This window comes from Natrix helvetica, assembly GCF_964273705.1.
Source record: "Natrix helvetica genome assembly, chromosome: 3".
NCBI lineage: Eukaryota > Metazoa > Chordata > Lepidosauria > Squamata > Natricidae > Natrix > Natrix helvetica.
Genome location: NC_138549.1, coordinates 177,315,934 through 177,343,597, shown reverse-complemented (window position 1 = coordinate 177,343,597; position 27,664 = coordinate 177,315,934). Strand labels below are relative to the sequence as shown.

The window sequence follows — 27,664 nt, the reverse complement described above, 5'->3', positions numbered from 1 at the left end:
GCCCAGGGAGGAGCAGGGGGCAGAACTGGGGGGGCCTCGCCTGGAGTGCCAGGGGTGGTGGTCCTTTCGAACAGACCTGTTTGTTGAGCAGCCCCAGGGGACGGACCCTTTCCTCTCCCCCAACCCCAGCTCCCCCCCCCCCAGGAGAATAGGGCCAAGGCGACAGGGAGGGAGGGAGGCTGGCAGGCTGGGTGCGAAAGGAGGGGAGGGGGCGTCTCCGCTGCTGTGCTCCGAAGAGGCGCAGACAAATGCACCGAGCACCGTGCCTCTGCCCCCCCCCCCCACTAGCGTACAACGGGATACAAGGTTAAATGGCGCAGAACCCTGTAAGTAGCCTGATTGTCTTGTCACAAGTGAAATACGCACCACCACGGCAGCAGCAACGGCTCCAGGTTGGGGAGGGGAGAGGAGGGGGAGGGTCTGCTCAGCCACAATCTGGAGCCCTGATCATCTCCCCCCTCCGTGTATCTCCACCGACAGACCCACCATGGGGGGGGGTGTTTATCTTCACCGTCAAGAGGGGGGAGGGGGCCGGCTGGGCCAGGGCTGTCCAAGGGCCAGGAGGGAGGGTCCCATTCCCCCATTCTATCCCCTCCCTCCCTCCCTTCCTGCCAGAGGGGAAATGCAAGGGAATGGCGTATGGCGGAGGGGCTGCCCCCCCCCCCCCAGTTCTGCCTTTCCAAAGGGAGCCCAGAGCCCCACCCACAGGCAGTCCTTGAAAACGGACTCACGTTTACGACCGTCAGAGCGTCTCGGGGTCACATGATCCCCTTTGGCAACTCCTGACCAGCCAAGTCAATGGGGAAGCGAGATTCACTTAACCTCCGTGCTACCCGCTCAACAGCTGCAGTGATTCGCTTAACGACTGTGGTAAGAAAGGTCATAAAACAGGGGGAAACTCACGCAGCAGCATACATTATGAGCTCAATCATGGGCGTAAGTCGAGGACTACCAATATTGTGTGTGTGTGTGTGTGTTCCCCCCTCCTCCCCAACTCTCCTGAAGTCTCCCAGGGAGGTGGTCTTATTGGAAAGCCTTGCCCTTGATATTTCACAGGTATAAAAAGACCCCAGACCCCTGCAGCAATGAGCTGGCAGAGGGACTACAGAGGGGACTCCAGCAGCCACAGGACTGTCCCCCCACCTGCTGGGGCTCCCCAAACTGAAGGCCGACTGGCTGAGATGGACTACCCCCCCCCCCCCCACAACACTCCACATTAAAGGTACTTTTGCCAGGGGAGAACCCAGAGTGGGTTGGAGCCCATTCAATGGCCGATTTGAGGGTGTGTTGTAACCGAGGAGGGATTCTTGTTTCATTTTAATTTTACATTTTTAAAAATTATTTCCATTTTTTTCTATCTATCTATCTATCTATCTATCTATCTATCTATCTGTCTATCTATCTATCATCTATCTATCTATCTATCTATCTAGGTCTGTAAGCCGCCTAGAATCGCTGTGAGCGAGTAGGCGGCTATATACATTTTCTGAAATAAATGAGCAATCGAGAGGCGCCTGACCCATAAGAGAACTGATTCCCTCCCCCACCCTGGCTAAAGACCCCATTCAAAATAGTAAGGAAAGGAGAAGAGGGAAACCCCTGGGGAAAGTTATTAGAATAGTAGTAAGATTGTTATGGTGATGTAACTAATTAAGAAATAAAGAAATTATAGTACATTGTTAATTGTAGAATAAATGTGAAAGAAATGCTCTCTTTGTTTAAATTGAATTAGAGGATGTATGCTCTTTATAGCAAAATATACCAATGGAGAAAATAAGAAAGGAAAATTTGGTGTAACTGTGAAGGGGCAACGGAAGATTCTGTTTATGCAGTAAGAAAAATAAGTACAAAGAAGAAAAATAATGGAAGAGAATAATTTGGCTGAAAGTGAGAACAAAAACTATGATGTTAAAAGGACTAATTAAATGAGAGGAAGTAAAAAAAAAGACCCGGACAACGCTTTCTTCCTATAATAAGTATAATTTGTATTAAAAAATAAAAAACCTTGAATGACAAAAAGAAAAAGACCCCCTTCCCTGGGGGTCTTTGTAGGGCTTGGGTGAGGTCTGGTGGAGGACGGAGGCCAGAGGGAAGGAGATATGTGTTTGTATGTGTGTATGTGTGTGCAAGCGTGTGCACACGCGTGTGCTGGGCAGAAACAAGGCTCAAGAGCTTCGTTATCACCTCGTCTTTATTACAGGCAGAGTAAATTGCTTTTGTCTGAAGCCGCAGAATGGCCAGAAGAGGCAAATGGCATTTCCAGGCTGCCTGCTTAATTCCCGGCTGGCGCTCTGCATATTAAGTTCTCTCTCTCTCTCTCTGCAATGGGGAAGCCAAATGATGCAAACTTTCAGCTGCTGAGCTTCCCCCAACCTCAAATTTGGCACTGGGGCGAAAGGAGGGCCAGACGTTTGTGGGAGGGGGGTGTCTTCTGTTCATCTTAATCCACGTGGCCAACCAGGAACAGGGGGCAAACCAGGAAACGGAGCCACCTGGGACTCTGCTCTCCATCCTGGGCCCAGACAGGACCAGCTATGTTTCGTTTCTTGCATGCAGCCTCCCAACAACCTATGGAGAAATCCAGGTTCCAGGTATCGTCTGCCAGCACCCTTCACGATTCGGGTTCTGGGTGCCTCAAAGTTTCTTTCCGTAGATTTGGCCGGAGCTGTGGATGTTCAGAAGCCTGGAAATGGCCCTTCTCCGTGGCAACCTCCGTCCTATGAAGCAACCGCCCGCTGAAGACAGGAGGGTTAAGAATTAAACAATTGTTTTTCAAAGAACGTTTGGAAAAGAGGGGACCAGCGGCAGGCAGTGGTGCCGGAAAGGACTGCTGATGGAACCTCTGGGGCAGGGGTGACATGCCACCGGTTCGGATCAGTTCGCTCGAACCGGTAGTAAAAAAATGCTATCGGTTTGGCCGAACCAGTAGCTCTGACGATCAGCTGTGCTGCACAATTCGCGAGACACAGCTGGTTGTGGCACAGCTAGTCATCGGAGCTACCGGTTCACCCGAACTGGTAGCATTTTTTGACGTTCCAATGACCAGTTGTTCAACAATCAGCTGTGCTGTTCAAAGATGTCACACGCCACAGCTGATTGTCGCACAGCTGATCGTCGGAGCTACTGGTTCACCCGAACCGGTAGCATTTTTTAAACGTTCCAACGATCAGCTGTGCCACATGATTAATTGCACGGCAGAGCTGATTGTCGCACAGCTGATCGTTGGAGCTACCAGTTCACCTGAACCAGCAACATTTTTAACGACTGGTTCGGGTGAACTGGTAGCATGCACGTGCGAAGCGAACCAGCAGAAGACTTCAGAGCATTTCACCCCTGCCCTGGGGTCTTTGACCTAGACGGCAAATGAAGGATAGAGATGAACAGAAAGGAAGAGAGGGAGGGAGGAATGAAGGATGGATGGATGACAGACTTGGGTTAGGGACATAAACTTATTTCTCAACATAGTTCAGGACCAATTGTCATTCCTCCAATCAGTGAGGAGTATTCTTCTCATGATCTAGATCAGGGGTCTCCAAACCTGGCCCTTTTAAAGACTTGTGGATTTCAACTCCCTGAATTCCCTGGCACTAGTGAATTCCTCCTCATGTGTAGCCCCCTTGTGGCCTGCTTACTCTCTTGCAATCCCTTCCTCTGCAATCTCTCCGCTCTAGGGGGTGGCAGGAAAAATAAACAGGTACGGCTGCCTGAGGAATTCTGGGAGTGGAAGTCCACCAGTCTTAAAGCTGCCAACCCTCATCTAAATGTCACATTTCTGTTCATAGCTTAAGGCTCGGTTGTTCACCAAATGTAGCCTGCTACTGACTCATTTAGATAATCTAGAACCGTGTTTTGTCAACTTCGGACACCTGAAGATGGGTGAACTTCAACTCACAAATTTCCCAGCCTGTTTTTTTTTCCTCCAAGCCCCTAAATATTCTTTTACATTTCTCAAAAGTTGCACAGCAAGAGGTCCCAACATCCTTCGGGCATGACTGCTCAGGATTACGATGTGGGGAGGAACGGGGATCTTCTCCAGCTCTACTCTGCCAGTTCAAGTGGCACCCCACCTTCCCTTCCACTTCCACCCAGAGGGGCCCTTGCCAAGCCTCCTACCTCCACAGTGCGAGTGTGCCCCGGCGCTCTTCTATCGCCCTCAACCGCCCAGCTGGTCCAAGAGGCTCTGCACGTTGTCTGTGAACTCGTTCCGCGTCTTCTCGCTCCCTGCTAGTTTCACGGGGCGCAGGCACGGGTGGGGGGTCTCCAGGTTTCTGGGGCACCAGACGTTGCAGAGGAAGAACCAGACGGCATCTGGATCGACCTCCATCAGGCGAAGGAAAACACTGCAAAAGCAGGAGGAGAGAAAAGATTCAGGCCAAGGGCTGGGAATGGCAAGCAAGGCCAGGGCCCAGCTCTAACAGGCGGGGCAAACCCCCTTTCTGGTTTCTGGGCCTTTGATTCAGTTTTACCTTCATTTAATAGTTTACCCTGTATATTATACTACCTACATACCTTATATGTTGTATATATTTGCTGATGCTTTATTTAAACTTATATTATCGGTGATTGCATGACCTCGGTACGTGCCACATGCTAAATAAGTAAAAATTTATTCTCGAAACATGTTAAGCTTGACTGTGTGGCTGCATTATCTTGTGCAAATCCAACGCGTGACCTTAAGTTTGAGTCCATGTCTGATGTGACCCTCCAAAACGGGTTATCCATTCAGCCACTCAAGGGGGTGTACAAACAAGGCCAGGCGGCTTGAGAAACTTTGATTTTTAGCTTCAATTCTTCACCTCTGACTTTTCTCCCTGCTCTGCAAGATTATTTTTTGGTAGCCATGGAGCAGAGCAGCCAAACGTATAAAACTAGCATTTCTGTCAGAACTGCCACCTTACGCTTACCCCAGGGGTCCCCAAACTTGGCAACTTGTAGACTTGTGGATCCACAAGTCTTAAAGTTGCCAATTTTGAAGACCTCTAGCCTACTCTCTGCCATCGTTCAGTGCCAGTCAGCCACGGACCTTAGGGCAAGGGGGGGGAAGGGAGGGTGGATGCTTGGGGGGGAAAGTGAAACTGATGGGAAGAAGCATGCGTCTCAGAGGCGATACTTCAAGGTCGGTTCCCTGCCTGGGATTAAAAAGCAGCTGCAAGACAGCCTACACTCAGAGTGACCATTTCAAAAACATCTTCTTTGAAACCGATTGGATGATTGGGGGGGGGGTGTGAGTGGGGGGTGGACAATGGGAAGAGCCTGGAAGAGGAAAAGTTAAACTTTGGGATTTGCTGCGTGAACTTCAGTTCTGGCTTTGCTTTACTCTAGTCCCCTTGACCTTTCGTCAAGTGTACCTTTCTCAACCAATGGGAGCAAGGATCGTCCTGTCTTAACGGGTCAAGTTGAGGCAGAACGCATCAGGGCCAGGTGGGTCTCAATATCCTTTCCCAAACGGCCCTCCAGCCTCCGTTCAACACCTCCTGGGCAGGGCAGCTCCCCATTCCTGGCCCTGCTTCACCCAAGCCCTGGCTGAGACCTGTTCTGCGCACTCGCTGGTTCCGGTCTGCAGCCAGAGAGACGGGCTCTGCGCCAGGATTTAAAGGCTGAAGGCAGCCTCTGCCACTGGTTAATTGTCCTGAGAGGGAGGACAAGTGACCTGTGGAACTGCTTGCCACCAAACGCTGTGGGTGCTCCATCCCTGGAGGTTTTTAAGTGGAGACTGGGCACTCACTTGTCTGAAATGGTAGAGGGCAGTGATAGCGAACCTATGGCACTCCTGCCACAGGTGGCACACGGAGCCATTTGTCTGGGCACGCGAGGCGTTGCCCTGCGCTCTGGCCAGCTGACTTCAGCCTACTTCTGAGGCCATTTTTCGCCCTCTGGAGGCTTTAGGAGCTTCCCTGGAGCCTCTGGAGCGTGAAAAACCGGCCCTACGGACAAACCGGAAGTTCAGGAATGTACCTCCGGGTTGCTTGTAGGGCCGTTTTTAGCCCTCCGGAGCTTTTAGGGAACTTCCGGTTTGCCCGTACAGCTGTTTTTTTGTGCCCTGAAGCCTCCGGAGGGCCACCGGGGTGTGGGGGGTGGAGGTGGCTGTTTTGCCCTCCCCAGGCTCCTATAAAGCCTCTGAAGCCTGGGGAGGGCAAAAAAAACCACACCAAAAATGGGGGGGGGGAGTGCTGGTCGTGCGTGCATGCGTGCTGGGAGTCATGTGTATAGCATTATGGGTGTGGCACGCCTGCGCATGACCCCCCTGTGCTCCCCCCGCTTTTGGCACGCGAGCCACACAAAAGTTTTGCCATCACTGGTATAGAGTCTCCTGCTTGAGGAGGGGGTTGGACTAGAAGACCTCCAAGGCCCCTTCCAGCTCTATTCTGACTGCTCTCGCTTTCTCCTGAATCTTCTCTCCTGTGGGTTTCAAACCCATTTCAATGCTGCCCCCGGGATCTGGTGCTTAGGGCCCTTTCCACTTCTTCAACACTCACTCCAATTGGACCACACCCATTAAAGGCAGAGACAAGACTTCCATTTTCCCCTCTTCCCCTCCTCTTTTCTAAGTGAAAAAGGAGCTCGGAGGATTTTTAAGCTGCCACGAATGAGAGAGCATGCAGAGGGAAGTAACATCCGTGTAAATTAAGGAAGGACAAAGGGAGACAGTTAAAGCCCTCTGAGGTCCATAAATCTAGCAGTTGGCTAAGGCCACAGGAGGAGAGAGACAAGCACAATTCACTGCAAAGCACTGTAGGAATGAACAGCACTTCGAACTCTCCCCCCCCTTCCCCTTGTCACTTTGCTCCTTTTTCTTTCCCTCCCTCCCTCCCTCCCTTTTGATTCCCATCTTCCTTCCTCCCTCTCCTTCTTTCCTCAGGTCTCTCCTTCCTTCCTTCCCTCCTCAGATCTCTCCTTTCTTCCTCCCTTCTTCCTTCCTCAGATCTCTCCTCCCTCCCTCTTTTCCTTCCTTCCTCAGATCTCTCCTCCCTCCCTCTTTTCCTTCCTTCCTTTGTTCCTTCTTCTTTCCTCCCTTCCTTAGATCTCTCCTCCCTCTCTCCCTTTTACCTTTTCTCTCCCAGATGCCCTGACAGGGAAGCATTTTCAAACCATGAAAATTGTCTCATGGATTTCTTGCTTTAGACGAAGGCCGATTTACAAAAATGGACCCCGCCCAATGTCCCCATGGCAAAAGAAGCCGGGCTTCTCTAACTTTTCCCTTAAGCGAGCTGCCCCCCCAGCCCCCAGCAGAGTTGGAAGATCTGGGAAATAAAAACCCCACCAGGTGAAGGACAGATGGCGGTGGAGAAAATTCACTTATGTGGTCGCCGGGCATCAAAAACAACTTCATGGCGCCTCATCAATCCGTCAACCCCCCAACCTCTCTACCCCAGGATGCCTGTTTTCAATCGAGCTGCTTCTGGTGATTCCTGCCAAATAGATTTCTTTCCTTTTGTTAAATTGATTGGACAAGCAGGGAGTAGGGAAGATGTCTCCCTGTCAGGCTGCCTCAGCCCGATCGATGCGGCTGTCGGATGGAAATTGGGGCGGGCTGCTTTGCAATCTAGACACGCCAAGCTGAATGCGCTGCCCCCCATCGCATCTGCTCTCCCCTGGGCCCACTTTCCCCTGGGCTCTTCTGCACGCAGGTCGTCCTCCACTTACCAACACCACGGAGCCCAAAGTTTCTGTGGCTAAGCTGGTTGTTAAGCGAGTTTTGCCCGTTTTGCCAGCTCTCTTCCCACGGCCTTGAAGTGAATCACTGCATTTGTTACGTTCCTAACCCGGTTGTTAAGCGAATCTGGCTTCCCTGTGGGCTTGGCTTGTCAGAAGGTCACAAAGGGGGGTTACGTGACCCTGGGAAACTGCGACTGCCATAAATGTGAGCAAGTTGCCAAGGGTGATCATGTGACCGTGGGGATGCTACAACGGTCATTAAGTGTGAAAAATGGTCATAAGTTACTTTTTTCAGCGCTGTTGTAAACTTCAAACGGTCACTAAATGAGCTGAGGATTACCTGTACTGGGCCCCTCCGTTCAGCCCACCCATGAAACAAGCCCTGTTCTTGTTCTACTTAACACCAGCTGACTTTTTCTGTCAACCACGTCCATAAAAATTGAAGTGACATGAAATGAGCTGCGCTTATTATCTTGAGGTCACCTGGGAAATGCCAGCAAGCAGCTCAAGGAAGTTATGAGCTGTGATGGGGCTCCTGCGTCTGAGTCTCTTCCCTGAAACTCTGCAAAAACGCTTCCTCTGGCAGCCCACCTCCTCGCTCGTTCTCAGGGCTTACTTCAGATGACACACAGCCTGCCAGCCAGCCTGGTCCTGCAACGCTCGCAGGGCAGCCTCTCTCCAGAAACCCTGGGAAATGTCTCTGCCACCTTGGCTACCCAGAACCCCCTAGAGGGGTAAGGCACCGTTTCAGACAGGTCGACTGGAAGGGACCCAGGGTGTTACAGAAACGGCAGCCGACCAGTCTGTAGAGATTCTCCGCCATCCAGGTCACAGTTGCCCCAAAGGGGCTTTTTCAGGAGGCAACTGGAATTCCTGGGGTCTTTTTTCCTTTTCTTTTACTTTTACTTTTTTACTTTACTTTTATTTAGATTTTTATACCGCCCCCTCTCCCCAAAGGGACTCGGGGCGGTGTACAGTCAAATAAAAACACACCAATAAATAAATACAAACACAAAGAGGAGGCAATAAGAAACTGTACATATCTGAAGTAAAGTAGTTAAAAGCAATATTTAAATACCCTAAAAATACCCAATTAAAATAAAAAATTAAAATATCTGCCAGGAGGTAGAATAAAACTATAAATGGGCCAGGCCAGCTAAACGGAACAGGTGAGTCTTCAGTTTTTGTCGAAAGGAGCGGAAGTTGGTGGTGGTTCTGATATCGGGGGGGAGGTCATTCCAGAGGGTTGGGCCCATCACAGAGAAGGCTCTACTCCTAGGCGCCGCCCATTGGCATTGCTTAGTGGACGGCACCCGGAGGAGTCCTTCCCTGTGAGAGCGAATCAGTCGCAGGGAAGTGTGTGGTAGGATGCGATCCCGCAAGTACCTAGGTCCTGAGCCATGGAGCGCTTTAAAGATAGTAATTAACACCTTGAAACGCACCCGAAAGACCACAGGCAGCCAGTGCAGCTCGCGCAGGAGCGGTGTCACGTGGGAGTACCTAGTACTCCCCATAATAGCCCGCGCGGCTGCGTTCTGGACTAGCTGCAGTCTTCGAGCGCGTCCCAAGGGAAGCCCCATGTAGAGGGCATTGCAGTAGTCCAGCCGAGACGTCACCAGTGCATGAGTGACTGTGCGTAGGGCATCCCGGTCCAGTAGGGGGCACAATTGGCGCACCAGGCGAACCTGGTGGAACGCCCCCCTTGCCACGGCTGCCACATGGTCATCCATTGACAGCCGGGCATCTAGGAGGACGCCCAAATTGCGCGCCCGTTCCACAGGGGGCAATTGCTCGCCCCCTATGGCCAGCGATGGAGTCAGCTGGCTGAACCGGGGTGCCGGTAGCCACAGCCACTCAGCCTTGGAGGGGTTGAGTTTGAGTCTGTTGTCCCCCATCCAAGAAGCTTCTTCAAGAAAGTCCAGTTGCCTCCTGAAAAAAGCCCCTTTGGGACAACCGTGACCTGGAGGGCGGAGAATCTCTCCAGGCTTTTAGCTATACAGTTTGGGGTGAAGACCCTTCGAATGTTGTGGGAGCAGAAACGGATTTCCAGAAAAAGTGCAGACTACAGGAACCATTTGCACCACTCAGGTGACCCCGAGGACACAGAGAAACCTCCAAGTGGCCTCAGGGAGTCTCTCAAAGGATGCAAATGACCAGCTGTCTGCAAGGAGTATAAATCCTTCCATGCCCCACCATCTGGTCAGAGCTGAAGAAGCTTCCTGGAGGAGAAGCGAAACGTCTTCAAAAGAAAGCCCACTTGCCTCTTGAAAAAGGACCTTTGGAACAGCTTACGTGAGCCATGGTGGTGCAGTGATTAGAAGGCAGTACTGCAGGCAAACTCTGCTTGCTGCCAGCAGTTTGATTCTGACTGGCTCAAGGTTGACTCAGCCTTCCGAGGTTGGTAAAAATGAGGACCCAGATTGTTGGCAGTTAAGATGCTGACTTTGTAAAGTGCTTGGAGAGTGGTGTAAATCACAAGTTAATGAAGAGGAAACTAAGAGATGGATATGGACAGAAAATGCAAAAAAAAATGTACACGGATAGATTTTACTGTGAAAAATGTGAAATATTTAGGAATCTTCTTCAGGGAAAATAGTAAGTATTTATTCATAGACAATGATGCACAGAGTTGGGAAAAAATAGTTATTCATCTTTTTTTTTTATTATTGCAAGGCTACCTGGGGAATTCTGGGAGTTGAAGTCCATCCTTCTTGAAGCTCCCAATGTTCAAAAATGCTGCTCTAGCATAGATGAAGGGGTGCCAAGCTTTCTCCAAGAGGGACACCAAACGACTGGCGATTGTGAGCCCCTTCACCCTAGCCTCCTCCTCCTCCTCCTCCTCCTCCTGCTATCCCTGACAAAAACCTCTTCCCTGGAGAGGGACGTTGGGAGCTTCCAGCAAGCAGGCAGGTACCATCCTTGAATCCAGGGAAGGAGAGAAGCAAAATGCATTGTCCCCAAGTCTTCTCGTTGCCATGGCTGAGAAACACTGTCCCAGGCTGGCTGGGGAATTCTGGGAGTTGAAGTCCACATGCCTTCAAGTTGCTTCACAGAATGACAGAGTTGATAGGGACCTTGGAGGTCTTCTAGCCCTATACAATTTCAGACAAGCGGCTGTCCAGTCTCTTCTTGAGCCCCCACAACTTCTGGAGTCAAGTTGTTCCACTGATTAGTAAGCAGGAAATTCCTCATTTTCAGATTGGATCTCTCTCTTGAGTTCCCACCCATTTCTTCCTGTTCTGCCCTCAGGGGCTTTGCAGAATAGGATACAACAGTAGGGTTGGAAGGGGCTGCGGAGGACATCTAGTCCAAGCCCCTGCTCAAGCAGGAGACCCTTTCCTGTTGCAGAAAATGGCTGTCCAATTTCTTCTTCAAAACCTTGGGTGACAGAGCACCCAGAACTTCTGGAGGCAAGTTGTTCCGCTGGTTAACAATCAGGAAATCCCTCCTTATTTCCAGATTGGGACTCACTTTAACAAGCTTCCACCCAGGACTTCTTCACCTGCCCTCAGGGGCTTTGAACTGGGTAACAAGGTTGGAAGGGGCCTTGGAGGCCTTCCAGTCCAACCCCGCTTAAGCAGGAGACCTTATCCCATTCCAGACAAACGGCTCTCCAGTTTCTTCTTAAAAACTTGCAATGATGGAGCACCCACAACTGCGGAAGGCCAGCCATTCCATTCGCCCTGCACAGCTGTCTGAGGTTCAAAGGAGCGATGAAACGTAAAGCTTTTTTGCCACCGGTTATCTGGGCGTGGTTTGGGGGTGGGTGGGTGGGTGTCATGGGAATGGGTAGGCATACCAGCAGAAAAAAAAGCCTCCGACAATCAGGCAGATCAGCTGTGAGCCGTTCTCAGAACCAAGGACAATCGTCCCCACCGGTTCGGCCAAACCAGGTAGATTTCACCCCTGGTTCAAATCCTGCCTCCCACCTGGCTGGTGGCCCAGAGGAGTGAAACGCCACCTGAGCAAGGAGGGGCTGATGGGCTTGCTGGGGTCAAAGACCAACCTCTCTGTCCATTGGCTTGGGAGCCTCTGAAGCTTAAAAAGAGAACTCGCCACTTTCTGTATTCTTTTAAAATAACGACTCTGGCAGTTTCCAGGCAACCTGTGTTTCCATGACGAAAGATTCCGTGTGTATGTTTGTGTGTGTGTGTGTGTGAGAGAGAGAGAGAGAGAGAGAGAGGGAGGGAGGGAGGGAGGGAGGGAGAGAACCCAGCATGGGCTTCCGATCGCGTTCACTTTGTTCGGTTAGGTGGGATCGATTCCAACTTGCCTTCGCTTAACCGGGTGTTGCGGCTCAACCCCGACCAAGGCTGGAAGAGTTGGGGAGGGCAAAAACAAGCGAAAAGCCCCCCCTCCCCCAGGAGCACTCTACAAGCCTCCTAAAGACTACGCACGCCCTTTTTTGGGCAAAAAGCGGGCCCATTTTTTGCTCATTTTTGCCCCCCCCCCAGCCCCCAGGAGCACTTTGTAGGCCTCTCAAACTCTCTGCATGACCCGTTTTTCACAAAAGGTTTGGGGGACCTGTAGAGTGCGAAAACTTTTACCTCTTCAAAATCTTGGTGCGTCTTATACTCCGAAAAATACAGCAATTATTTCTGCCCTGCGCCTTGGCTCACTTGCCTGAGCGCTCTAAGTTTCTCAACCTTGGCAACTTTTGGATTCGTGGCCTTCAATTTCCCATGGCTGGCTGGAGTAACTTTTCTTTTTCTTTAATCCAGAAAGAGACCTGCGAGGCCCTCCAGGGAATGGACAACCCTGCACAAGGGGGGAGCTCCAGGGGCTGGGGAATGAACCGCAAGCCAGGAAAGCTGCCGTTCGTTATGATTTTTACGGGTAGATTTATTTAACATCTCAGCACCCAGAATCCTTCTGTACCCCGGCGTATTTCTATCTACCATTTGTCATGTATGCGAGGTCTGACCTTATTTTATTGCGAGAATCCCCCCTCTCGCAGTTATGTCCTCCTGTCCTTTCTAGGACCCACCTCGAGGACGGGTTTATTAACCCAGAGAGGTGGAGGAAGCGCACATTGAGGGGTTTTTTAATAAATTCTTTTTTAAAAATTGTAAGGGGTTCTAGGGGTGGGGGGGGGGAACCGGTTAGGAGGGATGGTAGAGCCAGGCACTTAGGTGTGGTCGAAGGAGGGGGGAGCGGAGTGGGGGAGGAGAGGGAAGACAGCATTCCTGTTCAGGGCTCCTTAATACCAACAGTCGTGGGGAGGGGCAGGTGTGAGGACAACTTAAGAGCGCGTAGTCGGTTGGGAGACCGGGGCTTTTGGTCATTCCCGGTCGTTTGCACCAACCCCTGCATACTAGGTGGTCAGGACCCACAGACCCAAGGCCTGAGACTGCTGTTATGCAACGCGAGGTCCGTTGTCAATAAGGCCCCCCTCATCCACGATCTAATTTTGGAGGGGGAGCCGGACCTCGCCGGAATAACCGAGACCTGGTTGGGCCACGAGGGAGGTCTACCCCTTGTGGAAATGTGCCCACCAGGTTATCGAGCATTTCACCAGCCTCGGGCCCAGGGAAGGGGCGGTGGGGTAGCTGTGATTATCCGGGAAGACTTAGAGCCGAGAGAGTTCACTGTGCCGCAGACATCCGGGTGTGAGTCCCTCGTCGTGAGATGGGGCCCAGGGAGGCAGTTGGGCCTGCTGATAGTATACCTGGCTCCTCGCTATACGTCAGCGGCCCTGCCCGAACTCCTGGAGCTGATCTCATCGGTGGCGGTTGAGACCCCCAAACTTTTGGTGATGGGGGATTTTAACCTGCCGTCGATGGGAGAAGCGTCTGAGGGGGTGCGGGAGTTCATGGCTTCCATGACAGCCATGGACCTGACCCAGTTAATTCAGGGCCCTACTCACGAGGGAGGCCACACCCTGGACCTTGCTTTTGTCTCTGGCCAGTGGACGAGTGATCTGGGAATAGGGGTCCTAGACATTATTCCCCTGTCATGGTCGGATCACTCACTTCTCCGGCTGGACTTCCCTGGTGCTACCCCCCGCCGCGAGGAGGCGGAACTGGAAGGTATTAGATGGTTCCGCCCCAAGCGCCTGATGGAACCAGATAGGTTCCAGACGGAACTTGGGCCACCTCCTGTGGACCTGACCCGCCCCCGGGTGGAGGACCTGGTAGACGCATGGAATAGTGCTACTACCGGGGCCCTAGACCGGGTGGCGCCTTTGCGGCCTCTCCTGCGGCGACGAACCACCCTGGCACCTTGGTTTACCGAGGAGCTAGGGGTGTTGAAACGCCACAAGAGACGCCTAGAGAGTCGTTGGAGATCCTCCCGTTCCGAATTTGACCGAGCACAGGTACGAGCATATTTGAAGACGTACCTTGTGGCATTAAGAGCGGCCAAACGTCAACATTGTGCCGCTCTTATTGCGTCTGCAGATAACCGCCCTGCTGCCCTGTTTCGGGTGACTCGTTCCCTCTTGTCTGAGAGACCACGGGAAGCCCCACTTCAGGGCAGAGCAGAGGAGTTTGGGAAATATCTACAGGACAAAGTCGTTCAAATCCGGACGGGATGGGCCCCTTTCAGTGGTCCAGTAGAGACGCCCGTGGCGAGTCTTGAGGGACCGCTTTGGGAGGAGTTTGACTCGGTTGCCATCGAGGATTTGGACAGGTTGCGTGGACGTCTGCGACCCACCACATGTTTATTGGACCCGTGTCCCTCCTGGCTTGTACTGGCATCCTGGGAGGTTACGCGCGACTGGCTCCTGGGCCTGGTGAACGCCTCGTTGGGTGAGGGGTCTCTACCGGCCGCCTTGAAAGAGGCGGTGGTGAGGCCCTTGCTCAAGAAGCCTTCCCTGGACCCAATGGACCTAGTCAATTATCGTCCAGTCTCCAACCTTCCTTTTTTAGCGAAGGTTGTAGAGAGTGTGGTGGTACAGCAGTTCCCTCGTCACCTGGAGGAAAATGATTATCTAGACCCGTGCCAGTCCGGCTTCCGACCCGGGCACAGCACGGAGACGGCCTTGGTCGCATTGGTGGATGATCTCTGGAGGGCCAGAGATAGGGGTTGTTCCTCTATCCTGGTCCTATTAGATCTCTCGGCGGCGTTCGATACCATCGACCATGGTATCCTGTTGCACCGGCTAGAGGGGTTGGGAGTCAGGGGCACCGTTTTACGGTGGTTTGGCTCCTACCTCTCTGATCGGACGCAACGTGTGTTGGCAGGGGAGCAGAGTTCGACCCGGAGGTCACTCACATGTGGAGTGCCACAGGGATCGGTGCTCTCGCCTCTCCTGTTCAACACATATATGAAACCGCTGGGCGAGATCATCCGTGGTTTTGGGGTGGGATATCATCTGTATGCTGATGATACTCAGCTATACATTTCCACCCCAAACCACCCCAATGAGGCCGTCGAAATGATGTCCCGGTGTCTGGAGGCCGTACGGGTCTGGATGGATGGCAACCGACTAAAACTCAACCCTTCCAAGACGGAGTGGCTGTGGCTTCCGGCCTCCCGGTTCAATGAGGTGCTTCCATCTCTGGCCATTGGGGGCGTCCAACTAGCCCCCATGGAACAGGTGCGCAATTTGGGCGTCCTCCTAGATGCCCGGCTGTCCATGGATGACCATGTGACAGCTGTGGCGAGGGGGGCGTTCCATCAGGTTCGCCTGATGCGCCAATTGCGCCCCTTATTGGACCGGGATGCCCTACGCACAGTCACCCATGCGCTAGTGACGTCTCGCCTGGATTACTGCAATGCTCTCTACATGGGGCTTCCCTTGAGATGCACTCGGAGACTACAGTTGGTCCAGAATGCGGCCGCGCGGGTGATTATGGGGAGGACTAGATACTCCCCTGTAACACCTCTCCTGCGCGAGCTGCACTGGCTTCCTGTGGTCTACCGAGTGCGTTTCAAGGTTTTGATTATGATCTTTAAAGCGCTTCATGGCACAGGGCCTAGTTACATGCAGGATCGCATCCTGCCCCACACATCCCTACGACCAATTCGCTCACACAGAGAGGGACTTCTCCGGGTGCCGTCCGCCAAACAGTGCCGGGGGGCGACACCCAGGAGCAGAGCCTTCTCTGTGATGGGCCCAGCCCTGTGGAATGACCTCCCCCGTGACATCAGGATTACTTCCGATCTCCGCTCCTTCCGTGTACAGCTGAAGACCCACCTCTTTCAATTATCTGGCCTGGCTCAATCGTAATTTTTCTTATTCCTCCTAACTGTTTTTAAATTGTATTTTAAACGTTAAATTTTAATTGTATATTGGGTTCTTACAATTGGGGTATTTTAATGCTGGTTTTTAACTATCCATATGATGTAAATTGTTACCTCCTCCGAGTCCGTGTCTGTGTATGCGTATGTATGTTTGTATGTATGCCTATGTGTTTTTGTATATTCTCTATGTTTATATGCCCCATTGTACGCCGCCCCGAGTCCTACTTGGAAAGGGAGCGGCTAATAAATTCAAACTTATTATTATTATTATTATAAAGCTGTTCCTCCGGTAGCCCTGAGGCCCTGCAGCCTGCAGGGACACCTGTCTTACCTGCGAGCAGCTTCTTGCAGCCTCCCAGGCTGCCTGGCGCTGAGGTAGGGCAGGCAGGCATCCACCACCGTATTCAGGTCGTTCTCGCCTGCAGAAAGAGTTAAGGTGGGTGGCTCAGAGGAGGGGGCTCTCCATTATGCCCTACATCGTATAGTTATTATTCAGCCCACCTGTCCTTCCTCTAACTGTCTTCTCTGGCAGGAAGAGAGCAGCAGAAGAAGAGTGCTGCCAGGAAAGTTGAGGGAGGAGGAATCGGGAAAAGCAGCAGCAGCATCAACTGCCTAGGCCAGAAACCCCAGCATGGAACAATACGAGGAGCATTTTGTGGCACTCCTGCTACTCACCCAGATCCAGAGCCTGGCAGAGGGACCCGAGGCCCTGGAGCACAGCCAGCTGCAGTTTGAAGGCCAGGGTGTGGCTGTAGACGGGCCCGGCGTGAGCGCTGGTGGGGGCCTGGGCGACAAGGGAGGCAGCCAGTTTTGGCAAGACATCTTTGGAGAAGCGGCTCCTTAGGAAATCCCCACTGTGGGCCCCGAGAGTGCACAGCACCTGCCAAGAAGCCCAACAGCTGGTCACTCGTCCCCAGAGATCGGGCCCTGCCTGAACTGAACTGAAGGAGAGAGACCTTTTCCGGGGTTCCTTTTTTAATTATTTATTTATACATTTTCCTTTAGTCAATTTGCAAATACATAATAATAGCAAATAATAACATCCTCTACTTCTACATAATGGCATCCTTTCAACTTCTAATTTCCACCTGTGTTATCTAACCTTAGCTAAAAACCTTACAGATAAACAGAAAAATGAACTGACAAAGAAAAGAAGATTTTCAAGAATTAACCTAACAGCCAGATGTGCAACAATGAAAGAAGGTAACTACACAAAGTTAATGGAACAAATTAAACCTGGACTGGGAGAACTGGAAAACCTTTTCCAGGAGTTCCCTGATTCACTTCCCTTTTCTCTTGTTTCCTCTTTTCTCCTTCCTCCCAGAGAGAAAGAAGAGAGAAAGAAGCAAGGAGAGAGAGAGGGGTGGGGGTGGGGGTGGGCTCCACCACAAGCCTGAAAGCTCAGAAGACTAAACCTCCCCGTGACTGACCCAGACTGGACCCTTCAAGGTCAGAATGGGACACGTAGATTATTCGCCTTACCTGAAAGGCCCGGAGAACAGCCAAGGGGTCATCATTAATCAAGCGACAAACGAGAGCCGGCCACGCCCGATGGGCCAACGGGAGGAGCACGTTTTCATGTGGACCAAGGACCATCACACCAAGCTCAAGGACTTCGAGGGCCTGTCAGGAGATGCCTCCGAGTCAGAAGATGGACACGGCAGGATTAAGGGAGACTAGCGGTGGGGTTGGGGAAACGGAGGCCCAGGTCTCAAATTCATAATGTACGAATAGAATATTTGTGGCTAAGGGTTGAAATGTGGCCTCCTTTATGGTCTCTGACCTTAGTTTGCTTGCAGATGTTTCATGGCCCAGCTTGGTAGCGTCATCCACGCTAGAAAGGATTGCACTGTCTATTATCCCTTCCATCACGGATAACATTCCCTAGTTGGGTCATGAAATGTCTGCAAGAAATCAACCAATCTCAGAGAGCATCAAGGACCCAACAAGTCCTCTTCCTCCTCTCCACAAATCCCACTCCCTTCCAGCAGTGATGATGTTCCCTAGTTGGGTCATGAAATGTCTGCAAGGAAACAACCAAGCTCAGAGAGCACCAAGGAGCCCACAAACTCTCTCATGCACTTGGTACTTTGGGTCAGTAACAGATTGGAGCAAAGACCAAGCAAGAAGGAAGATGGAGAGTCATATTATGCCTTAGCTGGGGGCCATGGAGCAGCCAATTGTCCTTCTCCTATGGCTCCAATTTAAGGAGAACCTTTTGTGGGAGGCAAAGAGGAAGGGAGCTGCCTGAGGGGCTCCACTGCCAAAGAGAGTTGGGAGGAGACTTGGGATAAGGGCAGCTCTGGTGCTCTGTTCAAGGCTGCCTTCTCCTTCCCAAGGTCAGGTTCTCCTGAGCCTGACAAGGACCTGCTACTCTGCTGACCAGTTAAAAGGGATCTCCCCTGAGATGAAAGAAGGGATGCTCAGGCTGGGAGTTGTGGAAGGTTCCATAGGAAACCACAAGCCTGTGGTCAAAACCACAAGAAGGCAGGCATGAGTATTTGTATAACTTCTATTCCTTATCTGCCTTCTTCTTATGTAACTGAGTGAAAACAAGACATCTATACAGACTTGCTTCCCGCTGCATTCGGGGTCCTTCCAGCCTTATGGAGGACCCACCTTTGTTCAGGTAGATAAAGGTGTTTGTTTATCAAGAGAGATCTGGGCTCCGTCTCCTCATTCGCACTGAGATACACCTGGTTCCCTGCTTAACAACTCGGGCTGGGCTTTGGAGCAGATCTTAGCACACCTGAGCAGGTGAAGGAAGAGGTCACCCCGCAGCAGCCAAAGGCAAGGACAGGCTCCCCCGTGAGGGGGACAGGGACCTTGAGGGCTTGGCAGCATCAGAGGACGACACGGCCGCCCTTACCTTCAGTCGCACCGCGAGGCTCTTGCTGGGCAGCAAGTGGACGGCCCTCTCCAGGACATCTTTCGCCATCTTGGCCTGCAAGGGCAACGGCCTGTCTGCCTCAGGAGATTCTTCCGGTGCTTCGGGCGGCACTGCAGGATCCTCTGGGGAGGCAAGAGGCCACAGCTGTGGGCACAGCCGGGGGGGGGGGGGGGCGGAAGGGGAACGGGCTTTGCCAGCCTTGTACAGTCAGCCCAACAGCTGGCACTGATTCATCCACTCCATGAGTGGGCATTGCCCACCCCCCTGCCCAACCACAGGCCAAGACGTTCACGGCTGTACCAACCTTCCTCCTCCTCCTCCTCGACAGCCCCCTCTGCCATCTGCTTTTGCTTCACGTATGTCGAGAAGAACTCTTCCATTTCGGCTGCAGTGGGAAGGCTGGTCGGGCTCGGTGCCCGCGGGCAGGAGGAACCCCCTTCCGGCTTGCGGTGGGCTTCCTGCTCTGGCCCAAACCAGGAAGCTGCCAAGAGGAAGAGAATGCAGTTGGGCCTCCTGGATCCAAGACACAGGAGAATTTCAGACCAACCTCTGGGGAAAACCTCTGGATGAATAAAACCCAGTCCTCGGCCTCTGCACCAGAATAACGGAGTTGGGAGGGACATTAGAGGTCTTCTAGTCCAACCCCCTGCTCAAGCAGGAGATCTTGTATCATTTCAGACGACTGGCCAGTCTCTTCTTAAAACCTTGGAGTTTTGGATCACTCACAACTTCTGGAGGTGAGCTGTTCCCCTGACAAATTCTTTTCACTGTCAGGAAATCCCTCATTTCCAGATTGGATCTCTCTTTAATGAGCTTCCACCCATGACCTCTTGCCCTCTGGGCCTTTGAAGAACAGAAGAGAACAACATAACAGGGTTGGAAGGGACCGTGGAGGTCTTCTAGTCCACCCCCCCTGCTCAGGAGACCCTACACCACTTCAGACAAATGGCTGTCCAACCTCTTCTTTAAAAGCCTCCAGTTTTGGAGCTCCCACAACCTCCGGAGGCAACGTCTGTTCCACCGGTTGATTGTTCTCCCTGTCAGGAAATTCCTCCTCATTTCCAGGTTGGATCTCTCCTTGATCAGTTTCCATCCACTGAAACTTAAACTCCCTTTGCTCACTTCCACAGTGATCCCAACAGCCAATTACGCCAGCGGGGCATGGAAGGCTTCAGCAAGTATTAACAAGAGACGCCTTCCAACATAGGTGCCAAATCCTAAAGATTTGCTATTTTGACCATATTACTAACGAAAAGGTGCTCCAGAAGAGTTTCTCCTGCAAACGACACATTGTCACATGCAGAAGATTCCAACTTGCAGGGCATATTCTCTGCATGGAGAACAAGTGAATCCCCAAGGGGGCAATGAGGTGCATAAACCCCCCCACACACATAAGACACACATGATGCCAAATGACCAAGGGGAAGCTCTCGAAATATATGGTGATGAATGTTCAGGAAAGCCTTAAAGACTCTACGCATCACCTTGGAAGACACGGAAGTACCGGTACTGGCCCAAGGCCAAAAATGCTGGAGACCCCTTGCTGCCCGATTTACTGCATAGCACAGGAGGACCTGAGCCCAAGTCAGTGTGGTGAAGGGAGCTTGGGGAAGGCAGGCCGAGGCTTTTCTCCCGCAGTGAAGGAAGACACCCCTGCTTTCCCTGTGGCCTGCAGTTATGGGAGTGAGGCTGCCAATTGAAGGGAATTCTCTCCATTCAATTAGCTCCGTTTCAAAAGCTGAAACCTGGCTTGCTCAGAGATGTATTGGTGATCAAAAGCCCCCTGAACATCATCCTTGGCTGAGGGCTACAAGCCCCAAGGACAGATAGAAACAGGAGGAACAGAGGCAGCTCCATTAGAAGAAGAAACGCTGCCTCTGCCCAACGGAACCTCTTGCTCCAGAGAGGAGGCAGGGCCCATTCTACCGGCACGGGGTCCAAGAGGGACAGGCAGCCTTGGGAGAAGTTGGTAGCTTGAGGCTGCCCCTTCTGCCCTTTTAAATTGGATCTTATATGACTTATCCAATATCTAAAGTCTCAGGGGCTGCCACAAAGAAGAGGGAGTCAAGCTATTCCCCAAAGCACCTGAAGGGCAGGACAAGAAGCAACGGATGGAAACCAATCAGAGAGAGAACAAACCTAGAAATAAGGAAATATTTCCTGATAGTGAGTACAATTAGCCAGTGTGGGTCCTCAGTCACTGGAGGTTTTTAAGAAGAAATGAGAGAGCCACTTGTCTGAAATGGTATAAGGGCTCCTGCTTGAACAGGGGGTTGGTCTAGAAGACCCCCGAGGTCCCTTCCAACTCTCTTATTCTGTTTTCATTTGTAAAACCGCCCAGTCACGTACGTGAGGTGGGTGGTGTAGAAATGATCATTAAAATAAATAAAAATCCACGGATGTCAAGCTTATTTCTGCCAAGGAGCAACTTTCGCTCAGAATATAAAGACTGTCAGACTGGACAAAAAGGTGCAAGACTGATATACACCCCCCCGCCCCCCTCCCCTCACACACATACACATAGCTTGAAGCTTGTAGTTAGCAGCTGCTCGTTTTCTGGTCCAGTGCAGATGATGATGATAATAATTTTATATGCCATCTGACTCTCAGGGACTCTGGGCAGTTTACAAAATGTGAAAACATTTAAGAAAACGGCACACACGAAAAGAACAATGACGGGAGAGAGAACAAATCCAGATGGGAACAAAGGAAAAGCAGCCAAGAGGGCTTAAATCACCCTTGCAAACGGCCAGGGGTTCAGGGCCCTTTGAAACACCAGTAAAGGGGGGGGGGGAAGCTGTTTGAATCTTGGGGGAACCTCTTTCCAGGGGGGTGGCAGCTGCTACAGAGAAGGGGGGCTTGTGGGAGACGGACAGATGGCTTCCTTTAACAGAAGGAATGAGGGGAGCACCAGCCTTGCAAAATCAAACTGACCAGGCAGACGCTATGGGAGGCGGTGGTCCCTCAGGTAAGCAGCCTCTGTGTTACAGGGGGGCCTTTGAGATAGCAACCAACACCTGGACGTCTATGGAGATTCAGGTCATGGTGGTCCCAAAGGGGCTTTTTCCCCAGGAGGCAACTGGACTGTCCAGTTGCCTCCCGAAAAAAGCACCTTTGGGACAGTACCTTCAATCACACCCAGAAGGAAACTGGCAACCGGTGCAGCTCAGGAAGCAGAGGGGCCTTGCTGCATTCTGGACCCATCGCAGCTTCGCTCGAGGGCAGCCCGTGTAGAGAGCAGAGCAGGAGTGGAAGTGCCAGTCAGAAGGTCTAGGGAGAGTCTCAATCAATTCTCCAGGCCACCATGGTTCTCCCAAAGGTGGTGTCACCCAAATAAAAGATAAGTGGACTTTTGGGGGTGTTTTTCTTTGAAAACGTTTTTGCTTCTCATCCAAGAAGCTTCTTCAGAATTGTGAAGCCCATTTATCTGCTTGCCCATCTTAACTTATTAATTCATCTACAATTCTGGAGAAGCTTCTTGGATGAGAAGCGAAACCATTTCCAAAGAAAACACTAAAAAAAGTCCAGTTGCCTTTGGGGGAGAGGAGGGGGGGGAGAGAAGGAAACCTCACCTCTGAGACAACTATCTGAAAGATTCCTGATACGGGAATGGCACAACTTGTGCCCCAGGTGAAAGGTCTTCCTGGCCACAGCAGCCGCCTGTTTGTGAACCAGGAGTTGTGAGTCCAGAAGACCCACAAACTCTGTGCTGCTTTTGAACAGGGAAGTGTCGTCCATCCAAGGTCAAAGGTGGAATATCTCCAGATCTGGGCAGTCCAAACACCCGGCCACCCAGTCTTGGTGGGAGTGAGTTGGAGATGGGCCCTCCCTATGGAAACCCACCTGGGTTCCTGGCACTGGGGTAGAAGCTCACCAGCCTTGCTTGGCTGGCCCGGAGTTCAAAGGGATAACTGGGTATCACCATCGCACTGTGGACCTAAACCTTAAATCAGTGGATGACTTCAGCCACGTGAGGAGGGAAGTTGTGGTACCAGAAAGGGGAACAAGCCACGCTTCCTCATTCTCACAAGGCAACGTTTAATTGAGGGGGCTTAGGCCACTGCCCCCCCCCACTCCCCCCAAACTTCCCAGACCGGTAGATTCCATTGGAAGACAGGGGGTTCCTCTAAGACCTATGACAGTGATGGCGAACCTTTCAGGCACCGAGTGCCCAAACTGTGCGCACACGCATGGCCAAGCTGAAAGGTGTGCGTGCACGGACATGCGCAAATGTGTGCATGTGCAGCGTGACCCGAAGACCAGCTTGCCGGCAGGAGGCGGGGCATCCCAACACTGGCAGCGCAGCCAGAGGTCGCATCTTTTTCTTTCGTGAACTTCCGTTTCATCGTTTGCAGGGAAACAGAAGCTCCCGAAAGAAACGCCACGGAGCTCTGACCTGGGCAGGAAGGGCTCTGCATGCCACCTCTGGCACCCAGGCCCACGTTAACAAAACACAGTTGCCACACTCACATTTTATGCAATCTCCAACCAATGGACCCCACCCCCACCCCACGGTGGCTGGGTAATCCTGACAGTTGAAGTCCACAAGTCTTAAAGTTTCCCAAAGTTGGACAGCACCCCTGCACTACCCCAGGGTCTCCCCCCCAACCTGGCCTAGGGTCTTCTTAACTGAATGGCTCCCCCAGTTTCCTATTGCTGTTCCCAAGACCTCAGAGGTGGTGGATTCCAGCGCAGCCAAAAAGCATACAGGGAGTCTTCAACTTACGACCCAAAATAGAGCCAGGAATTTTGGCCGCACGTTGCTGCGGTCCTAAGCCAAGCCAGCACGCGATCTGACTTGAATTTATGTCCATTGGTATGATGGTCAATTACCAAACCACATAGTTGTTAAGCAAATCACGTGGCTGTAACTCCGAATCCAGCTTTCTTCAACGGGCGTTTCTTTATGTTGCCACGGGACACTGCAACCGGTTGCAAATGCTGACAAATGCCCAAAATGTGATCACATGACCAAGGGGTAGCATGGCAGTCAAAACTGTCGGGAGAGGTGGGAAGTATTTTTTTTTTTTTAATTTGGTCATAACTTTAAACATTAAGCAACCAGTTGTAAGTTGAGGACTACCCGTGTTGGCTGGGAAACATAGGAATTGAAGTCCAACAGACCTGGAGGCTACTACTAGAGCCGCGGTGGTGCAGTGGTCAGAGTGCAGTACTGCAGGCGACTTCTGCTGACTGCCAGCAGACTGCAATTTGGCTGTTCAAATCTCACCAGGCTCCAGGTTGACTCAGCCTTCCGTCCTTCCGAGGTGGGTAAAATGAGGACCCGGATTGCTGGGGGGAAATAGACCGACTCTAAACTGCTTAGCGAGGGCTGTAAAAAGCTCCGTGAGGCGGCATTTGAGTCTAAATGCTGCTAGGGCTGGAAACCTAAGTTTACCTTAAGGGCAAAAGCCGAGGCCTTCCGAAAGGACTTCCCAACCCTTCATTCGTAGTTACCTAGCGAGGCCATCAGGGTCCGTAGAGCCCCCAGGAAGGAAGATGCTCGTTCGCTGTGACACTGATCCAGCCTGGCCAAAACGTCTCCAACCAGGTCCTCCGCCAAGGGCGCCCCCTGGGCATCCAGGTGTCGCAGCATGGCCTCCAGGACCTGCAAGGCGTGGGGCTCCTCGGCTGGGTGCCTCAGGTGCAAGGAGACCCCGTTCACCAGGTAGTCGGCATTCTGCCTGAGGAGCTCAGGGACGGAGAGGTAGCCGCAGGCCTGGCAGATGTCGCCCAGGGTCCCCTTTGCAGCCTGGCTGACCAGGAGCGTGCTGTCCCCGGCCTTTTCCAGCACGGGGTACAAAGCGGAGATTAAGAGCAAACAGAAGTCCTTCCCCAGGGCGGAGGCAAAAGTGCTGATCCCTTCCAGCTGGATACAGACCTGCCAAATGTTGCTGTTCATGCGGTGGATGGTGGGGCTCGAACCCGTGGACGCCAGAGGTGCGTGAGCTGCTCCGTACGTGACAGCAAGGGGTCTGGCCTCTGTGGCCGCGGATTCAGCCCAGGACTCTTGGACCTCCAAGTGGGTGACCAAATGCCAGTTCCCCGGGTCCACGTATTCTTCTAGCACGGACGTCACGATCCCCACGAGATCCTGGGAGCTCAGCAAAGCGTTCTGCGCCTCCTGCCCTGCGGCTCCAGCGATCAGTTCATTGACAACCATGGCGGCCTGCTTCCGGTACATAGTGGACTCCCTGTACAGGTCCATGAAGTGATCCACAAGCAAGTAGAGATTCCCATAAGTGCCCAGAGCCCGGCAAATCTGCTGCAGGAGGGGGAAAATCCGGTCGTCTGTGAAGAAGCGGAAGTACTTCCTCTGGAGGTTGCCCCAGGTGGGCTGAGGAAAAGCTTCCGGGGCACAGCTCCTCTCCTCCACCACCTTCACGTCCTTCACCTCCAGCTCCAGGACTTGCATCAGGGCCTTGGACAGACGCTGAAGGTGGGAGGCGGAGTGGAGAACCACACTCACTTTGGGGCCCAAGAGCTTCAGGTACCCGAGGGCCAGGTTTAAAGTGGCCATCTTGCCTTGGTCGTTCTGGGAGGTCATTAAGCGGGGCAGAGCAGTGGCCAGAGAGTGAAGATCCTCAGATAGGATGTCGGCCAGGAGCCTGTTCCCGGCCACTCTCTCCTGCGCGGCCATCTCCTTCAAGGCCCTCTCGCTCGGACGCTGGACCTCGGGGCTCTCATCATTCACGAGGCCAACCAAGGCTTTCAACAGCTGGCCGGCCGAGTCCACCAATGAGCGCCCGCAGGTGGCCAGGAAAAGGCAGGCCATTTCCACCAGCTCCCGTCGCACCTTCCAGTGCGGGTGAACAGAGGCAGATGCGGCCACCTTCTTGATCAGGATGGAGAGTTTGGATGCCGTGTTTCTCGTCCAGGCCGCGTCTCGGTGGACCACCAGGGCCTGCATTTTGCTCTGTCCCGAGGCTGGTTTCTTCCTCTCCGTTGGGATCTCCGCTAGCTGTTCGTCGGCCATCACCAGGCCGATGGCCCTAGAGAAGAGCTTGATGGCCGAGACCGTGACAGCGTGACCTTGCTTGGCGTCTGCTGCGATAATCTTGGAGAGAGAGATGGAGATCCCAGGGAGGAAGGAGGCAAAGAGATCTCCACATTGCCTCCTCTCCTCTTTCTCCAGGGACCGGTGGTCCTCTGGGCAGTCGCACTGCAGAAGGAGAGCCTGCAGACACCGCAAGGCCGTGATCTTAACCTGCCGGGCTTTTTCCTGTTCTGCAAGGGCCAAGAGCAGGGACACGGCAAAGCCCAGCTGGGGAAGGCTGGAGGGTTGGTAGAGAGACAAGAGGACGTCTCCGTAAGCGGAGTGGAGCAGCGCGAGCAAGGCCTGGCCCACGTCTTGCTTCAGTTCCTCCGACAACGGGGCCAGCTGGGATGGGTTGGAGGGAGACGCCAGGCAGACGGAGAGCTCGGAGAACAGCTCCAGAAGGAGATCCGCCTTCTTCACGCATGTGGATGAGAGCACGAAGCCCACGCACTGCACCACGCTTCGGACCACACCCTCCTGCTTCGGCCCGGGGGTCTTGAGGGCGAATCTCAAAGGGAAAAGGACGTATTCCTGGAGCTCCTGCAGGGCCGAGTCGCTGACCACCCGCAGCTGGGAGTGGAGGCGCTCCACATTCTCCACCGTCTGGGCTTGGGTCAGCTGGACGCAGGAGGGGCGGAGGGCTCCAAAGGCCTCCTGGGGGGTGTCGAAAATGGCCATGGCTGCTGCCTCCACTGCTCCGCTCTCAGGCTCATTTGGCCTCCATCCTCCTGCCAGGAGAAGAAGAGGACATTTTTATTCATTTAGTTATATCCATGGATAGAAAACAGAATCGGAACAGCAGCTGGAAGGGGCCTTGGAGGTCTTCTAGTCCAGCCCCTTGCACAAGCAGGAGAACCTGTATTAACATTTCAGACAAGTGACAAGTGTTCAGGCTCAGCTCCAGGAGATCCTGCCTAGATTATTTTCATAAATCTCATGGCGGGGAACGTAGCTAATTCAGGCAGTCCTCGACTTACAACCGTTTAGTGACTGCTACAATGTCACTGAAAAAAAGTGACTTATGACCAGGTTTCACACTTGCGACTTTTACAGTGTCTCCCAGTGGGTCACGTGATCCAAATTCAGGCGCTTGGCAACCGGTTCGTACTTATGACGGTTGTCGCATTGTCCCCAGGGCTACGGAATCACCATTTTTGTAACCTTCCTTCCCGGGGGGCTTCTGACCAAGTAAAGTCAACGGGAGGAGCCGGATTCGCTCAAGGACCACACGATTCCCTTAATGACCATGGCCGGAGTGGTTGCAAGATGGGGCGAAGCTCCCTGAACAACCCACTTTGCTCAGCAAGGGGAAATTTCGGGCTCAGGTGTGGCCGTAAGTCGAGGACTACCTGCACTTCCTCGTTTCCCCTTCAACAACAACCCTGTGAGGTGGACTGGGCTGAGAAAGGGGGGGGGGACTGGCCAGTCGGCTTCCCTGCGGCAAGATTCGAACTCCTGACTCCCAGCCTTAAGTAGCCCTTACTTGGGCGGCTGCCCCCCCCCCCGAGGCCCCCACTAGGCCCATAACTTTGCCTCAGGAATCTCCTCAGAAAGACCCCACCCCCTTCAATCCAATAGGGGCTCCCCCAGAGGCTGGGACTTCCCCGCCTACCATGGGAGCCCGGGCCAGGCAGCGTCCCTCAACGGAGAACGGACAGGCCAGAGGCTTTACAAGGCCGGACTCCGCTCGGACGGCCTGAGGGGAAACGCGCCCCCTTACCTTGCCCGACGCTCAAGGCGCCTGCGCGAACGCCCGCCTGCGCATACCCGGAGCCTTCCGCCCGCCGGCGCGGACTGCGCAGGCGCATCGTCCTTTTTCCCCGGAGTGGACTGCGCAGGCGTGGCCGTAGGCGCCCTTAAGCCTCCCCGTGGTCACTTAGCAACTCGCCCCT

The 27,664-nt window shown here is 52.9% G+C and overlaps 1 protein-coding gene across 3 annotated transcripts; it reads right to left on the bottom strand.

The window, feature by feature from the left end:
* Positions 1 to 1,444: 1,444 nt before the first annotated feature.
* Positions 1,445 to 27,597, bottom strand: TTI1 (TELO2 interacting protein 1). Of its 3 annotated transcripts, none has more exons than XM_081948095.1 (9): positions 27,493 to 27,597; positions 24,191 to 26,500; positions 19,038 to 19,214; positions 18,713 to 18,855; positions 17,326 to 17,466; positions 16,519 to 16,723; positions 16,175 to 16,262; positions 4,114 to 4,340; positions 1,445 to 2,735 (listed from the first exon to the last, which is right to left on the bottom strand). In XM_081948095.1, exons 1-8 carry the CDS (start codon positions 27,578 to 27,580, stop codon positions 4,154 to 4,156), a joined length of 3,339 nt encoding a protein of 1,112 aa, XP_081804221.1. In that variant the 5' UTR covers positions 27,581 to 27,597; the 3' UTR covers positions 1,445 to 2,735; positions 4,114 to 4,153. The 3 variants fall into 3 exon arrangements, with proteins under 3 accessions (XP_081804221.1, XP_081804220.1, XP_081804222.1); XM_081948096.1 differs by having other exon boundaries at positions 1,446 to 2,735; positions 27,385 to 27,507; XM_081948094.1 differs by lacking the exon at positions 27,493 to 27,597 and having other exon boundaries at positions 18,713 to 18,857; positions 19,043 to 19,214.
* Between the last annotated feature and the right edge of the window lie 67 nt (positions 27,598 to 27,664).

What these genes read in the sequence shown, in the direction of transcription:
- TTI1 (XM_081948095.1), bottom strand. Translation starts at nt 27,580, where the DNA reads ATGCGCCTGCGCAGTCCGCGCCGGCGGGCGGAAGGCTCCGGGTATGCG. An exon ending in GACCCTGATGGCCTCGCTAG is followed by an intron (nt 19,215 to 24,190) that starts GTAACTACGAAT and finishes TCCTCTTGGCAG; the next exon opens with CTTCCTGGTTTGGGCCAGAG. An exon ending in CGAGGAGGAGGAGGAGGAAG is followed by an intron (nt 18,856 to 19,037) that starts GTTGGTACAGCC and finishes TTGCCTCCCCAG; the next exon opens with AGGATCCTGCAGTGCCGCCC.